Below are 17,597 nucleotides of genomic sequence, written 5' to 3' on the forward strand. Positions count from 1 at the left end.
AGGGTTGTGTGGGGGAGATGTGGAAGCAGAAACAAACACATGCTCCAGATTGGCTGGTTGTGGTAGGGGCCTCACAGGCTGAAATGCCTTGGATACAAGTCCCAGCCACACCGCTTTCCACCTGGATGACTCTAGGCAAATGTCTTCACCTGCTTGGTACTGTTTCCTCGTCTGCAGAGTAGAAATGGTAAAACTGGGGGCGCCTGGGTGGCTCAGTTGGTTGAGCTTCTAACTTTGGCTCAGGTCATGATCTTACGGTTTATGAGTTCAACCCCAGCGTCGGGCTCTGTGCTGACAGCTCAGAGCTTGGAGCTGCTTCTGATTCTGTGTCTCCTTTTCTCTCTGCCCCTCCCCTGTTTGCACTCTCTCTCTGTCTCTCAAAAGTAAATAAATGTGAAAAATTTTTTTAAAAGGTAAAACTGCTCTGCAGGGTTGTCACAAGACTTAAATGAGAGAATAAAATATTTGTAAATATGAGGTGCCTTGTATATACCTGGCCCAATTAACAGCAAGAAGATGCAAGGTGCATGTCTTTCATTCCTCTGGCCTGTGACTCGCTCCTATCTATGTCCTGGCGCATGGGAGGGTACTTGCGCCATGTTTCCTGACTGAACTGACTCCTAACAGTCTCATGAAATATTAATTTATGGTTTGTTCTTTGAACTGATTAGCCTGGAACAGGGCCAGGCCACTGTGATTTCAGCAGGGATCCAGGGAGGAAGGGTGGTAACGGTCAAGGAGCTTGCAGTTTCGTAGGGAAATCGTCATCCCATTACGTTTGTGAGGGTGCGGCTGCTGGAAGTGCAGGATGCCACAGCGTGAATGAGGGAGAGGAGAGCCCAACCTGTGGAGGAGGGGAGCCCAGTTCAGTATTAACATCCAGGTCACCTGACTCCCCAGTCTGGGCCTTGACTATCATTTGTGAAGTGATACTCACACACACTCAAAGGCTATTCTTGGTGGTGGCTATATCTGTTTTTAGGATATCTTTTACTATTGTTATTATTATTAAAATTTTTTAATGTTTATTTTTTGAGAGAGAGAGATAAAACACGAGTGGAGGAGGGGCAGAGAGAGAGGGAGACACAGAATCTGAAGCAGGCTCCAGGCTCTGAGCTGTCAGCACAGGGCTTGATGCAAGGCTCCAACTAATGGACCGCGAGATCATGACCTGAGCCAAAGTCAGACACTTAACCGAAGTCGAACCCTTAACTGACTGAGCCATCGGGGCACCCCTGTTTTTAGTGTCTCTTGAAATTATCCAGTTTGACTCCTCTGTGGCGTTCCCCTCATTGTTCTTTCCCACGAGCTACCCCCTGCCTGGTTGCTGAGTCCAAGAGAGATTTTTCTGCCTTTGCCCATCAGCCTCCTCATGTCTCTTCTTCCTTTGCAAACTTCAGTGACCTCTCATTATCTGTGATATAATTTTCTAAGTCCTTGGTGGGTCATTCAAGGCCTTGTGTGGGTCATTCAAGGCCTTGTATGAGCCAGCGCCAGGGTGCCTTCCAGCCTGTCCTGCCAGGCCTCCGTGCTGCCAATACCTATGCTGGACAGTCCACTCTCAGTGTTTCACCACCATGCCTTTTGTCCCCTGGTTCCCGACACCTGAAACACAGCTGTCCACACACACCACTCCCTGTAGACCCCATTCCCACCATCAAGTGATGAGGTCGCATACATCTCCTCTTACTTCCCCCCCATCACCCAAACTGCATTTACCTCTGTGGCAGTTTTTACACTCTGCCTTGAGCACAGTTGTTTGTTTTTTTTGTTTTTTTAATTTTATTTAAGTCCAAATTAGTTAACATACAGTGTAATGATAGTTTAGAATTTAGTGACTCATCACTTATATCTAGCACCCAGTGCACATCCCAAGTGCCCTCCTTCATGCTCATCCCCCATGTAGCCCATCCCCTCCCCCACCCCCCCTCCAAAAACCCTCAGTTTGTTCTCTGTATTTAAGAGTCTCTTACGGTTTGCCTCTCTCTCTGTTTTTAACTTATTTTTCCTTCCCTTCCTCTATGTTCATCTGTTTTGTTTCTTAAATTCCAAAGTGAGTGAAATCATATGGTATTTATCTTTCTCTGACTGACTTACTTTATTCAGCACAGTTGTTTCTAAACATGCTATCCTTTTGGTCAAACCATGAGACCCTACAGAGCGGGCACCCAAACTGTGTCATCTGCGCATTATGAGCATGAACGTGGTGATAATTGGGGCACACAATGAGCGCTGAATTGTCTGGACCCCACCATTGTAGATGGTGCTCCACTGGTGCTTAACTGCTTGGGACATCAGACAGCAACTATCTGAGGACTTGTGTCTTGTTCTCTGTGGATGCCTTGCTTCTGTATTCATTTAACAAACCTCTGATGAGTGCCTACTGGTGTGTACTAGACTCGTGAGGCAGTGCTAGATATAAAGAAACATAAGATAAACACAGAGGGGGGCAAACCATAAGAGACTCTGAAAGATAGAGAAGGGTTCCTAGAAGTGTGGTGGGTAGGGGGATGGGCTACATGGACGATGGGCATTAATGAGGGCACTTGTTGGGATGAGCACTGGGTATTATACGTCAGAGATGAATCATTAAATTCTACTCCTGAAACCAATACTACTCTGTATGTTAAGTAACAAATTAAATAAGTAAACTAAATTTTAAAAGAAAGAATTGTGTTTTTCCCAGCCTTTTGTTAATTTTTATTTTTTTAAGCTGTACTCCTTTATCTAATTTTGGGTCATGCTGTGTTGTCATTTAATATTAAAGATGGCTCATAAGCTGGCATTCCCAGGTTTTATATGTTTAGGACTGTTAAGTTTATGTTTCTCTCCAGAGCTCTCCCAGGAGATGCATCCTTAGAAATCCAGCAACTTTCTCAAAATGATCACCCAAATAACCATCCTCACCTCAAATTCAGCATGTTCAAAGCTCACCTTGGGATTTGCCTCCCCCAAACACTCCACTCCCAGCAAGGCCTGCCACCCCCATCCTGCTGTGCAAAGGAGAAAGCTGGCAGTCATTTGTAAAGTGTCTCTCCTTTTCATACTCCATATCTAATCTGTCACCAGATAACATAGATTTTACCTTAAATATCTAATAAGTCCAACCACTTTTCTCAACCCTTACTGCTACTGCCCCAGTTCAGTTTACCATCTTTTCCTGCTTAGACTATAACTGGGTGGGCCAAGAAGATTGGGTGGCTGGGAGTGGGGTAAGTTACCTTACAGCAGTGACACGGGCAAGAGAGTTATGAGCCAGAGGCAAAGGCAGAGGACCTAAATGGAGACGCTAATAGCAGTGTCATAGCAGAGAATATTCTTGCTGTGTGTAAATTGCACACAGTTGGCCACAGACCCACGCATCAAGAGGCTGCCTTTATGGAGTGTGGTGTCAGGGACCTGGAGACAGACCGAAAGGAGAGGTCTGGAAATTGTTGGTTAGCTTTTGTTTTTCTTTTTTTCCTCCTGCATCCCTGCTGGGGTCCCTTTGTGCACAGACCTTCCGTTGCAGTCCCGTATTTTTGTAGGGAGAGGAGTTTCCATTGCAGTTCTGGTGTGAACTTCTCTGTTGTGCAGAGAGGCAGCATTCCCTTTCCAGAACCCTTGGCAGCTTTGCAGGGAGGTGGTACCTGAATACTGATGGGCAGAGTCTAGATGTTTCTTGGTAACAGTAACAAATGACTAGTAGATCTTAGAGGCTATAGAGGACCACTGGATGCTCCCATGGCAGGAGTCCCACAGTGTGTATGTGTTCTTGCGGCCCCATCTGCTTGCTTCTGTGTGTTTGGAAAGGAAGCAGTGGCATTGTGCCCCCTCACAGCCTAGGTGCTGGTCTGCAAGACTGCCTTATCTTTCCCCAGAGTGAATCCATTTGCTCTAAAGGGTAACATGTTAATGTGGAAAGGCCATTACTCTATCCCACACTGTGCTTCAGAAGACGGGATCAACAGCCAAGAATCAGAAGAGTTCACATCTCCAGGGTGGTGCTGGAGGTTTGTTTTCTGGAAGGAAAATCTGCCCTTCTGGTAAAGTCAGTTGGGAAAGCAGGATGTATGGGGTGGGGAGAAGAGAGGGAAGCTCCTTGCTACAATTACCATGGTTCCCCTTGACTATAGAGAGGTGCAAGTTGTTAAAAGGCAGGTGTCTCCTTTTCAGTTGAGCCACTCTAAGCCTGAGAAAGCAGGCAGCTCAGGTTCTGTTCAAATTTTCTATTTCTTCCCATTTGAGGTTTGGTGCTCTGTGGGTGTTTAGGAATTTGTCCATTTCTTCCAGGTTGTCCAGTTTGTTGGCATATAATTTTTCATAGTATTCTCTGATAATTGCTTGTCTTTCTGAGGGATTGGTTGTGATAAATCCATTTTCATTCATGATTTTATCTATTTGGGTCCTCTCTCTTTTCTTTTTGAGAAGTCTTGCTAAGGGTTTATCAATTTTGTTTATTTTTTCAAAAAACCAGCTCTTAGTTTCATTGATCTCTTCGGTTGGTTTTTTTTTTTTTTTTTTGGATTCTATATTGTTTCTTTCTGCTCTGATCTTTATTATTTCTCTTCTGCTGGCCTTGGGGTGTCTTTATTGTTCAGCTTCTAGTTCCTTTCGGTATGCTGTTAGACTTTGTATTTGGGATTTTTCTTGTTTCTTGAGATAGGCCTGGATTGCAATATATTTTCCTCTTACGACTGCCTTTGCTGCATCCCAGAGGGTTTGAACTGTTGTGTCTTCATTTTCGTATATTTTTAAATTTATTCTTTAATTGCCTGGTTGACCCATTCATTCCTTAGTAGGATGGTCTTTAACCTCCATGCATTTGGAGGTTTTCCAAACTTTTGCCTGTGGTTGATTTCAAATGATGCTGGAAGAACTGGACAGCAACACGCAGAAGAATGAAACTAGACTACTTTCTTACACCATACACAAAAATAAACTCAAAACGGATGAAAGAGATAGAGGAGAAAGCAAGCAACAATCTCTTTGACCTCAGCCACAGCAATTTCTTGTTTGACACAACTCCTAAGGCAAGAGAATTAAAAGCAAAAATGAACTATTGGTACCTCATCAAGATAAAAAGCTTCTGCAATGCAAAGGAAGCAACCAACAAAACTAAAAGGCAACCTACAGAATGGGAGAAGGTATTTGTATATGACATATCGGATAAAGGGTTGGTATCCAAAATCTATAAAGAACTTACCAAACTCCACACCCAAAAGATAATCCAGTGAAGAAATGGGCAGAAGACAGGAATAGACACTTTCCAAAGAAGACATCCAGATGACCAACAGACACATGAAAAGATGCTCAACATCACTCATCATCAGGGAAATACAAATCAAAACCACACTGAGATACCACCTCACAATAGTCGGAATGGCTAAAATTAAAAACTCAGGAAACAAAATATGCTGGCAAGGATGTGGAGAAACGGGAATCCTCTTGCACTGCTGATGGGAGTGCAAACTGATATAGGTGCTGTGGAAAACAGTGTTGAGAATCCTCAAAAAATTAAAAATAGAATTACCCTATGAGCCAGCAATAGCACTACTAGGAATTTATCCAAAGGATACAAGAGTACTGGTGCATAGGGGCACATGTATCCCAATGTATATAGCAGCACTTTCAGCAACAGCCGAATTATGGAAAGAGCCTAAATGTCCATCAACTGATGAATGGATAAAGAAGATGTGGTTTATATATATAATGGAATTCTACTTGACAATGAGAAAGAATGAAATCCTACCATTTGCAGCAACATGGATGCAACTAGAAGGTATTATGCTCAGTGAAATAAGTCAGTCAGAGAAAGACGGATATCATATGTTTTCACTCATATGTGGATCTTGAGAAACTTAACAGAAGACCATGGGAGAAGGGGAAAAAGAAGGGGGAAAAATAGTTACAAACAGAGAGGGAGGAAGGCAAACCATAAGAGACTCAAATACAGAGAACAAATTAAGAGTTGATGGGGAGGGTGGGAGACAGGGGGAAATGGGTGATGGACATTGAGGAAGTCACTTGTTGGGATGAGCACTGGGTGGTGTTTGTAAGCAATGAATCATGGGAATCTACCCCAAAAACCTAGAGAATATTTTACATACTGTATGTTAGCCAATTTGACAATACATTATATTAAAAATAAATGAATGAAATGAAATGTCTGCCCATAGGCCTGAAGTTTATAAGGACCTGGGCCTTCATGAAAAGGGTCTGGGAGTCCAGGCTAATAACCTGAGACGGGCAGTCTGCAGCCTGCTCTGAACGCCCTGGCAGAGATCATTACCTACAGGTAGTTTTATTTCCTCTGAGTGAAATTAAGAACAGGAAGTGTATGAATGAATTGTGCAAGCACAATAAATAGTGCCTTTTTTCAATGTAAAGTTATTCACCTTTATAACAGAACAGACACACCTTAGAGCCACTCAGTTCTCATTGCCTATTTTCATTGCAGTTTAAGCCCGTCCTTCCTAAGCAGTGTGTAGCCCTGTGTCTGAGGCCTCTTCATGCGCTGGTATATTGGACAGCTCTTCTAGATGTTATTTGAGCACGTGTGTACATGCAGAGAAGGAAAGCGTAGCAGAACTCTATGATGATGGCATGCATCATATAATGTGTATAAACATACCCACGAGAAATGAGCACCTATGATTTGGAGTCAGGCTTTGTCACTCATTGTCTTTGGGGCTTTTGACAAATTACTTAACTTCTCTGAATTTAAGTTTTCCCACCTGAAATATTGCATAAAAGCACCTCATCTCAGCAGGGTTGGAAAGATAGAGTCCCATCCACCGTACATGAACGTCAACATCATTATGTCAAGGACAGCCTTGGTCTTGCTTTATCTGTGAGCCATCTAGTTCTGTCTCTGCAGCCTGAGCTGGTGGCGGTGGCCCTGAGTGTACTCTCTGTCATGTGATAACAAGGCATAACTTCTCTTCAGGGGGCCATGGGGATTGCTTCCTCAGCACCCTTCCTCTCCTACACTGAGTAGATCTGTCTTCTATGGCCAAACTGACTAATCTCCAAGAACTCCCTTCCTTCCTCTTGTTCAAGGCACAGAAGTCTGGCTCAGGAGGGGACACCCAGGCCGCGGAGGACCTGCTGCTGCTGAGCAAACCTCTGACAGACCTCATCAGCCTGCTCATTCCACTGGTAAGAGTTCACCTGTTCCTACATCTTTCAGAACACTCCTGGGGTGGTAGTAATTTTATTTGAATTTCATGATGCCTTGAATTTCTATGCTACTTTAATTGTTTTCAAAGCCAGAACAAAAAGAAATTTCACAAGATTATTTGGCCTAGAAACACTAAATTGCTACTTCATTTTAAAACTAGATGGCTTATCATATTTAAGGCAGAATCTCTCAAACCCATCTTGATGAATGTGAGGTCAAAATTTCGAGAAATGAATTCCAAGAAGGAAGAAGAAATCGTTATCAGCATCTCTCAAAGAGATATTTTAGAGTGGTACTTGGCATGCAGGACTGTGCAGGAGTGCAGCAGCATGCACACAGGGCACCTTGGTAGCTCGCGCTTGGTCAGTTAAGTGTCCAACTCTTGATTTCAGCTCAGGTCATGATTTTACAGTTCGTGAGTTTGAACCCCATGTCGGGGGCTCTGTGCTGATTGTGGAGCCTGCTTGGGATTCTCTCTGTCTCTTTCTACCCCTCCCTGCTTTTGCTCTCTCTCAAAAAAAAAAAAAATAAACTTAAAAACAAAATAGAAGTATTCATGCCGACCTAGATAATACTCCCCCCAAATCTCTACAGATCTAGGTGATAAGTGAGGTTCAGCGAAAACAGGGAAGACTACACAAGAGCCCAGAAGGAGCTTGGAGTTTGGGCCAATGAAACAGTTTTAACCAAACTTAAAGAGGACCCAGTGTCCAGACACATGGCTCCTACAAAGCATTCAGTCAGAACGTGGGTTGGTGACATTCCATTAAAACTCCTGAAAGCCTCTCCAGATTTGGGGATCCAAGGACTGGGGGCCCCTGAAGCCCCAGGGAACTTACCTCTTGTGGCCTCCACTCTTCACCAAGGGAAGATGGAGACAGACAGTTCTTCAGTTCTCACAACTTCTTGGATTTGTCTTTTTCTGCTCTGTGGCTTTCAAAGGAAGGCAATGTAGTTTGGATGAGTAATTCTATAGACTTAATTGTGTTCAGCAAATAAAGGTTTGATTCAATGGAGTGAGAAAGAAAAAGAGGGGGAAAAATAAGTCAGTTCTGGGTTGTATTAAATAATGGCATACGTGGAGTAGAGCAGTCACCAAGGTGGCAGTGGGCTCATGATGAAGTGTGGGAAAACCCCAAACCCCAGGGTGGAAGGATCTTTGGTGTAGAAGATCTTTTGTGTGAAGCTACATGGAAAATAGAACACTAACTGCTCAGCTCAGAGTCTGGGGGCTGAACCTGACAGCCAGCTCTCTCTTAGGCTAAGGACAGGAAACAGATGAGGCTCCCATGAACAGAGGAAAGACTAACACAAACCAGACTCTCTTTTACATACGAGATTCAAAACGGCATGAAATTTTTAAAAATATGTGTATATATACACATACATATAAATTGATGCAATATATGCTATATTAGATAATAATTATATTTATAAAGAAAAAGATTAAACAAGACAGATGAAGATCTAAAGGAAGAAATACAGAATCCATTATAAGTAAAACGTCTAGAACACTCTTTTTCACATGTATCTTATAGACCAGGTTTTGGTGTTTGCTACATTCTCAGATTTACTTTCTTTTATTTTATTTTTTATTTTTATTTTTTTTAAATGTTTTATTTATCTCTGAGAGAGAGAGGCAGCGTGAGCAGGGGAGGGTCAGAGAGAGAGGGAGACACAGAATCTGAAACAGTCTCCAGGGTCTGAGCTAGCTGTCATCACAGAGCCCGACGCAGGGCTTGAACCCACGAACCCTGAGATCATGACCTGAGCCAAAGTCAGACGCTTAACCGACTGAGCCACCAGGTGCCCCAAATTTGCTTTCTTTTAACAGGTGAATTTATTCCAGTTAGATTTATTGTTAAACTTATCTTTGATCTTAACTTTATTGTCTTATTTTATATTTTCTTTCTAAAATCTCTAAACATCAAAATAAGGTTTAATCTATAAGAAAGGCTTTAACAGAACAAAAAGATTCTACAATGATATGGAATAAAATCCACAGAAAGGTATAATAACTATGAAGTTTTTGGTGTCAAATATTAGAGCATAGGACTATATAAAGAAAGGAACAAAAATACACCAGAGGAAATCCAGAAAATACTGTAGTATCAAGAAATTTAATATATAAATATAATAATGTAGAGTAGGGGTTGGTAAACCATGGCCTGTGGGCTAACTCTGGCCCACTGCCTATTTTTTGTAGATAAAGTTTTATTGAAAGAGCCACATAGACCTTTGTATGTATTGTTTGTGGCTGCTTTTGCACCTTAATAAGAGTTGAGGAGTTACAACACAGACCTTATAGCTCACCAGCCTATGTTATCTGGTTCTGCACAGAAAAAATTTGTTGATGCTTGTATAAACATTTTAACAAAATTGAGCTAAGAGAAATATATCCGTTTCTGTACCTTGGAAACAGAAACTAGACCTTCTTTTCAGTTTGCCAGAAACATCTTGAAAAGTTGGTCATGCCTTATGTTAAAAGCATATCAATAAATTCTAATAAGTAAGAATTGTATGGACCATTCTTCACCATAGTACAATTAAACCAGAAGGAAAAATAAGAATAGAAGACACACTTTTAGCAAATACTGTCCATGAACGTAGTCAAAGAATAAGCCATCATGATTGTATCAGTCTGGGTTAGGTCCAATCAGAAGGCAGAAACCATACAGTGATTTAAGTAGGAGAATTTTGATATAAAACATTAGTAGCTATGACAAAAGAGTAACCTTAAGATTTAAAAAGATCTGTATAAGGTACCCTAAAGCTGAGTGAGAATATTCAAGGAAGGACAGACTTGACCCCAGATACCCTGACACTGAGGCTGTGGGTCAGACCTTACTGGGGAAGGCTTACAGCCCACAGAAGAGTGGACAGGTTTACTGGGTTGCCCAAGTCAGAGCTGGTCCACCGTCCTTGGGAAAGCAGGAAGCAACCTTTACGGATGCAGATGAATCCTACCCGGTGGGCAGGCAACAGAGGAACAGGGCGTCATTGTTGGTGGGAGCCCTGAGGCACCCAGTATTCGTGTAGAGAGGACCACAGGAAACAAAGCTATGCGAGACGGAGGCAAGCAGGGGGAGTTGGGTGCCCAGGGTCCATGGGAAGCCTGGGGAGCACAGGCTCCCAGTGGGACGATGGCGGAACCATAATCACAGGTCAGGCTAGAGCTGAGGGTTGCTGAGAGGCCACACGTTCTGGGCTCATAGTTAGGTTGGATCTCCACCGGATGCCTCACATTCACGCTCCTGACTGACAGAAAGAGCCAGAAAGCCTCTTCTTCCTGCGATGTGTCATCTGAGAGATTTTCCCCAGCTCTTTGAGATTCTGAACTCTTATTACTGGCAACTTGATCACGCTTATGTTCTAGTATATGGCCGGACGTCTGCCTAATACGTGTGAGCTGTGTTGTGTGTATCCCCATTGATCACCAGAGTCATTGGTTTTAAAAATGGCCTGTGACAAGAACATTGCCATATATCTTCTCTGGAAAAGATTAACACACATTTATAGCTGTGTATAAAGTGAAGAAAAATAGTAATAAGGCAATTGAGGACCTAAACTAGAGCATATACAGACCAAAGATAAATTTTACAGTGGCTGTTAAAAAATGTAATAGGTTACAGAATGAGGTGCTGGAATTGCTTTCCCATGGGAAGAAATAAACTAGGCTCTCAGTTTTCATCTGACATGGATAATTTTGGAGGTATTTCGCCTAAAGGCAAGTGGATGAACTTCTTGGCTTTTGAGGTTCTTTCCAGATAATGGTCCTATTAAAGTAAACATATCCTTAAGAAAAGAGAAAACCTGTCATCCCCTAATTTATGCCCCATATTTTTACTATACACTGTGGGAGAGTCATAGTGGAAGGTAGATAAAAGACAGGGATTCTTAGTCTGTTTTGAGTGTAAACTTCTTTGAGAATCTGAGGATTTTAGACCCTCATCCCTGAAAAAATGTGTAAATTCACTTATATGCAAAGTTTTGCACATGATTCACAATTTCAGTGGGATCTTTGAACCCTCAAATCAGGCCATGGTATAAGATCTGGCTAATAAAAGGTGTAGCCAATTGACCATGTGTCCTGAAGAAATGATAGCGCAAGGTAATTGTTTGACTGCATATTTTATTTAATAGGAAATGAAAAGCTAGGCTATACATCCTATGTGAGTTTTATAACTAACTGGATACCTAATTGCTATAAGAAATTATGCTACAACTTCCTTCTCCCTCAATTAAAATAGGTATTTTCAAACCTACAAGAGATAATTGTTTTCTTTAACATACATTCGAGATTCCAGTATGTAGCCTGGTTTATATGTTTTGTAATAACCATGAGTTCCTTGGCCACTGAGAAGCTGGCTGTCCGCAGTGTGGTCAGTGGAGGTCCTCACCGAGCATGAGAACATGAGCTTCCTCTTCTGGATGGGTGGGCACCTGTGCTGTCTCCAAGCAGTTAATGATTCTCCCAGGAACAACATGTTAGCCTGTAGCAACATGATACTTACCAATCTGTGTTTCTGATATCACTGTACAATTTAAAAAATTGTACCCCACAAAGTATAGGGGAGAAAAGGCAAGCTCTTTTTTTCATTTCCTAATTTCTTTCTCTTAAGAAATAACCAAGTAGATTTTTCTCTTTAAATAGTACTGGACTTGGACTTGTCTGTTCTTTCTCTCGCCTGCTGCCTACATAGCCAGTAGCCTGAAATACAGGTGATGGTTTATGGTGATGGAGGCCAGAGGCCCTGAGTCGTCCAATTGTGAGTCAAAACCACGAGATTGGGCATCTTGTTAGTTCTCTAGTAAGCAGCGGCTCTAAGGAGTTACTGCCCCATTTTAGGGATACCTCTCTTTCCAGTTCACCACTGCCCATCTGTGTACTGGGCATCTCCACTGGAGGTACCATAAACACCTCAGCTTTGACAGGGTTAAAACAAACCCATAATCACCTCCTTAAAACTGTTTCTCTTGTGTCCTGTGTCAGTGAATGACATTCATTTCTCCTCAGTGGCCCAAGCCAAGAACACAGACGTCATCTTGCACTCTTTTCCTTTGCCATCCTGCCCTGTTCCGTCAAGCCACCAAAACTCAGACTGTCATTTCTCTGCCTTCCCATGGGCAGTGTCATTAAGGCCACCACCATCTTGCTATGCTTGTAGGGCCACGGTGGTCTGCTCCCCTGGATTTCTGTCAGCTCATGCCCTGCCCACTGTCTTCTTCACAGTGGAGGCAGCAGGCTTTCTCTTCAGAGAAAGAGTCTGTCAAGCCTCATCTTCCCACTCATTGACCTAAAACCTTTCAATGATCCCCCACCATTCGTGGATAAATTCCGACTCCTTAACAGGTCTACAAAACCATGGATGATCTGACAGTTTCTAGTGCCATCTCTTGATTCTCTTTGCCCTGCTCTGTGTTCTCTTCTCATTTCTTTAAATGTAACTTGATATCCCTGGCCTCTGCCTAGAACATGCTCTTCCTCTTCCTACTTGGCTGACTCTTCCTCCGCTTTCAGCTCTTGGCTTAGATGTCCCTTCTTTTCGGCATTGCTCTTGGGCCTGGTGCACAGGAGGGATTTGATAAACATTTGTGTAGGAAAGCAAGCTAATTGCTAACAAATGCAGTAAAAGGTAGTATATTTCTACTTTTCCTCAGGATAACCAACAACAGACCATGTCTGGTGGGACATAGGTTCAAGTGCAAATTCATCCAGAAAGTTCATTTGCACCCTTGCTCTCCTGCCCTGGCTAAGCCAGCCTCTCCCAGGACCAGTAATGATGATGGCTCACCAGCTTGCTGACTTTAAAATCGCATCACCTGGATTCCTCCCTAGAGGCTGACCTCTTTCTTGGCAGGAATTACCCCGACCTTCATTGGGCAGCCTGTATTCCTGAAATAACCCATACCCTACTTTAGATTGACAGGAAAGAAGACCAAAGGGCAAGCAGCATTGCCCAAGGACTTCCGTTTCTGGAAAATCGCTATACTTAGAGTAACTGCAAAACATAAAACCCCAGCCCTCGAGCCCCCACAGCAACAGTGAGCATAAAGCCATCAACATAGAAGCCTCAGTCTCATTACCTTCTCTAACAGGACTCTGACAGTCAGTGTTTGGACGTGGGTAGCTGTGGGAAAGAAATGTTGCCAAACTGCAGGTGCATTTTCTGCCGTTACTTCTTATACCTTTGTCTTGAAGTGACTGCAGTGTAGTGATAGGTTTTTTTTTTAATAGCATTTTGTTTTCCGCCAGAGCTGCTGGTGCGAAGTTGAGCAGGCAAGCATTCAGTTATGTGTTGCGGCATGACCCGTGCCAGAAAGCAGCCCCTCTAGAAAATCGTTCTCACCCACTGATTACCCAAGCTCCCGTCTTCTTATTGCCCTCTTTTCAAGTCTTCTTTCACATAGTTACACTTTCACATGAAAACATGTCACGTGCAACAGGGCAGACCAATAGAAGAAAAAGAGGAAGCTTGAAGGACAGAAACAACTCAGTGTGGCACTGTGAGACATGGGTCATGCCAAAATCTAAAGTCTAGTTAATAAAGGTTTTTGGGGTGTCCTTTATTCTCTGTCCCCAGCACACTTGCCTTGACTTTAACAGAGGAGGTTAATCATAAATGGTTGAGCATTTTATGTGCCTCGGTGAGGAAAGTGAGTGTTAGTAATTGGACTCTTATAACCAGCTCCGAAAGTTATTAGAAGTAGCCAAAAATACATCAGAATTGTGTGGTTTTATATTTGCACATCTCACTTATGTAACAAATGGACCAGAAGGCAATAACAGCCTGCAGTTTTTGGAGTTCCACACTTACCTGTTTTTGAAGCAGTGTCTGTAAAGAGGTGATGTATATAGAAAGAGGCCATTTAAATTGCCTAGAAATAGACAGGCATCCCAGAAGAAAAGTGGGCAAAAAACCTGAGTGGACAATTCACAACAGACTTTCAAATTTCCAATGTTAATTACACTGAATGTATTTAAGCACACTATGAATAATGGAAAATTAAATGTTCAAGTTTATTTTCAGAGAGAATGAGAGAGAAAGTGTGAGTGGAAGAAGGGCAGAGAGAAAGAGAGAGAGAATCCACAGTGTCAGCATGGAGCCCAATGTGGGATTCAAACCCATGAATCATGAGATCATGACCTGAGCCAAAATCAGATGCATAACTGACTGAGCCACCCAGGTGCCCCAGAAAATTAATTTTTAAAAATGCAATACAGGCTTCAAAGTTAGAAGCTTACTTTGGGGACACAAAGAGGTAAATGAAAATATGCATAGGTCCATAACAAAAACCTTAAAATTATTTATATTCTTTAATGTCGTCATTCCACTTCTAGAAAATTTATTCACAGAAAATAGAAAAGTACTAAATGATTAGTGTAAACAGATATTCTCATAGCATTATCTTTCATATCAAACACTTTGGTAATATTTGCTCAGTTAGAAATTAAATAATTTCCATATAGAATGCTGTTATGCTCTTAAATATATTTCCCAAGTTTAACAGCATGGGGAAATATTTGTAACATGAGGCTAAAGAAAATATCAGAATATATATTAATTATAGTATGCTAATGTAAAATCTAATAAAAATTTTAAAGTACGTATCATAAAAATTTATATGTATTCAAAACATATATTTTTTTAAATTAGCATCATTTTATAATTACTATGTGCCATGATGCTCACAGAGGCAGTCCTTACTTTTTTTTTTAAGTTTATTTATTTTTGAGAGAGTGCAAGAGACAGAGTATGAGTGGGGGAGGGGCAGAGAGAGAGAGAGACACAGAATCTGAAGCAGGCTCCAGGCTCTGAGTTGTCAGCACAGAGCCCAATGTGGGGCTCAAACTCATGAACCGCGAGATTATCACCTGAGCCGAAGTTGGATGCTTAACTGACTGAGCCACCCCGACGCCCCAGCAATCCTTACTTTCACAGGGCTTTAATATGCACAAATTTCAGCCAGATAACACCAGTCCTGCCCAAGATGGTTCAGTTTTCAGGTACTTTGTTGGATTCACTCTGAGTAATTGAGTAATGTACAAACTTTGCTGCTAACTCTTCAGTGAACCAATCAGTATGTATATAATTGATGTGCATCGTCATCAGTGATCAGTCATGCACTTACATGAAAATCTGCCAGCAACTGGTCACTTTGCATCTATTATTTAGTTCACACGCAGGCAGCAAAGCATGTAGTTATGTTTTCTTCTTGTCTTCTAGTGATAAACCCATGTAGCGTTTTACAAAAACAAGTAATTGACTGAGAGAATTGTGTCACAAAGACAGAAGGGCAGCAAAGAAGCTAAAAGCGATCTTGGTGGAAGGGAAATTTGAAACTAACGTAAATGGAGTTGCAGAAGGAACAGCACTCTCTAGGAACCTTGACCGTGATGCCACGGTCAAGAGGTTCTAGCTATGCAGCCAAAGGAACTTAGTGGAAGTGAAGTCATCTACAGAAATGAGGAAAGTGATATTTAAGAAAAGAATGAAGTCTCAGAGGGAGCAATGCAGCCAAAAAGAAAATAAAAGGCAAAAACAAAACAAACAAAGCTCTTTACATTAAGAGAATCCTGGGAGATATTTTCCAATAGTGAAAGCATAAAGGATAAAATGTTGGGAGGTGAGCCACAGTTAGAAAGGAGTGTGACAGTTGCCCAAGGCATAGAAAAGATGCTCTGTCTGCTGAGTTACAGGTGAAAAGCAGCAAGCACCAAACTACTCTTGATAAGTAGTTTTTCAGAACAGCAAAAGCAAAATCAAAACCCTTAATTCTCGCTGTTGGTAATGTTTTGGATCATAGCAATAAATATTAGATTTACTGCTTATTCTTCTGCATATTTATAGTCACATACTTGATATTGAAAGTGTTTAATGTTTCGATAAATTTTAAAGGTCATCAAATAGGTGTAACTTCCCCACTCATTAAGATCATTTTGCATGGTTACAGTTTGCACGGTCATTTTTATGGTCCCCTGCTACTATGCAGAGTAGGTAGTCAAGACAGACGTACTCTGCAGTGCCTGCAGTGGGTAACTCTGGGTGGTAGAAGGGCGTGCAATTTCTGGTTTTTTTTTAAATACCATCTCTATATTTCAGATTTTATATATTGAACATGTTCAATAATCATAAAAGGTTTTAAGCCTTCCTTTCTACCTTGTATAATCCTATCTCACTCAGCAAAAAAGAATTCATACCATCGAATTTCTATCTTCTCTGCCCTTTCCCAGCTTCCTACTACCCTCTCGTGAATGAGTGACCCCCCCTTTGCCATCAGCCAACAGCCGGTCTACTTTAGTTTGTCCCACTGCAAAGTCTCATTCCACTCTTCGTCTCCCGTAATGTCCTCAGGACAATTTTTCTTTCAGTGAAGTGTGGAGCAGCAGTTTTAGCGATAAACTTGCAGCTTCCTGGCAATAAATTCTTGAATTACAGAGGTCCAGAGTATACTCCTCAGAAAATATACCGGATCTCCAATATATCTTCATAAGCATCATGCATAAGATCAAGGAACGGCCACAAACGAGCAAATTCATCACACAGTAAAATATAGAAAATCCTGTAATAGGCTTATAGATGCCATCGGGCCCAGAGAGGGAACAACTAACTACGTGAGTTGGGCCAAGGATGAAGGGCTGTTTGAATTTTTTCCAATTTTTTTATTGTGGTAAAATAAACATAAAATTTACCATGTTAACCACTTTTTAGTATACAACTCACTGTTTCTAAATATGTTCATAGTGTTGTACAACCTTCTCCACTGTCCATTTTCACATCTCTCTTTATCTTGTGAAACTGAAGGTCTATACCCACTAAACAAGGACTCCCCATTCCTTTACCCCAGCCCTGGCCGCCACCATTCTACTTCCTGTCTCTCTGATTTTGACTGCTCTAAGTACCTCACATAAATGGAGTCATACAGTATTTGTCATTTTGTGACTGGTGTCTTTCAGTTAACATAGTGTCCTCAGGGTTCATCCATGTGTCAGAATTTCCTTGCTTTTTAAGGCTAAAGAATATTCTATTGTGTGTGTGTCCCACATTTTGCTTATCCATTCATCTGTCAATGGACACTTAGATTCCTTCCAACTTTTAGTTGTTGTGGATAACACTGCTGTGAACTTGGATGTACAAATGTCTTTTGAGACTCTGCTTTCAGTTCTTTTGACTATATACCCAGAAATGGAATTGCCAGATCCTGTGAGAAATCTGTTTTTAATTTTTTGAAGAGCCACTATTCTGTTTTCCATGCAGCCATTCCATTTTACATTCCCATCAATAGTATTCAAGAGTTCAAATTTCTCTATATCCAAACCAACAGCTTGTTGTTTTCTGTTTCGTTGACAGTAGGCATCCTAATGGATGTGAGATGAAATCTCATTATAGTTTTGATTTGCACTTCCCTAATTATTAGTAATATTGAACTTTTC

The 17,597-nt window shown here is 41.6% G+C and overlaps 1 protein-coding gene across 4 annotated transcripts in view; it reads left to right on the top strand.

The window, feature by feature from the left end:
• Window positions 1–17,597, top strand: part of ULK4 (unc-51 like kinase 4) — a 567,394-nt gene that overhangs the window by 387,672 nt on the left and 162,125 nt on the right. For all 4 annotated transcript variants that reach the window (XM_039230385.1, XM_039230386.1, XM_039230388.1 and 1 more), the window contains one exon: window positions 7,042–7,140. In XM_039230385.1, coding sequence (XP_039086316.1) covers window positions 7,042–7,140 — 99 coding nt within the window. The remainder of the gene's footprint in view (window positions 1–7,041; window positions 7,141–17,597) is intronic.

This window comes from Hyaena hyaena, unplaced genomic scaffold, assembly GCF_003009895.1.
Source record: "Hyaena hyaena isolate Hyena2069 unplaced genomic scaffold, ASM300989v1 scaffold_45, whole genome shotgun sequence".
Taxonomy (NCBI): domain Eukaryota; kingdom Metazoa; phylum Chordata; class Mammalia; order Carnivora; family Hyaenidae; genus Hyaena; species Hyaena hyaena.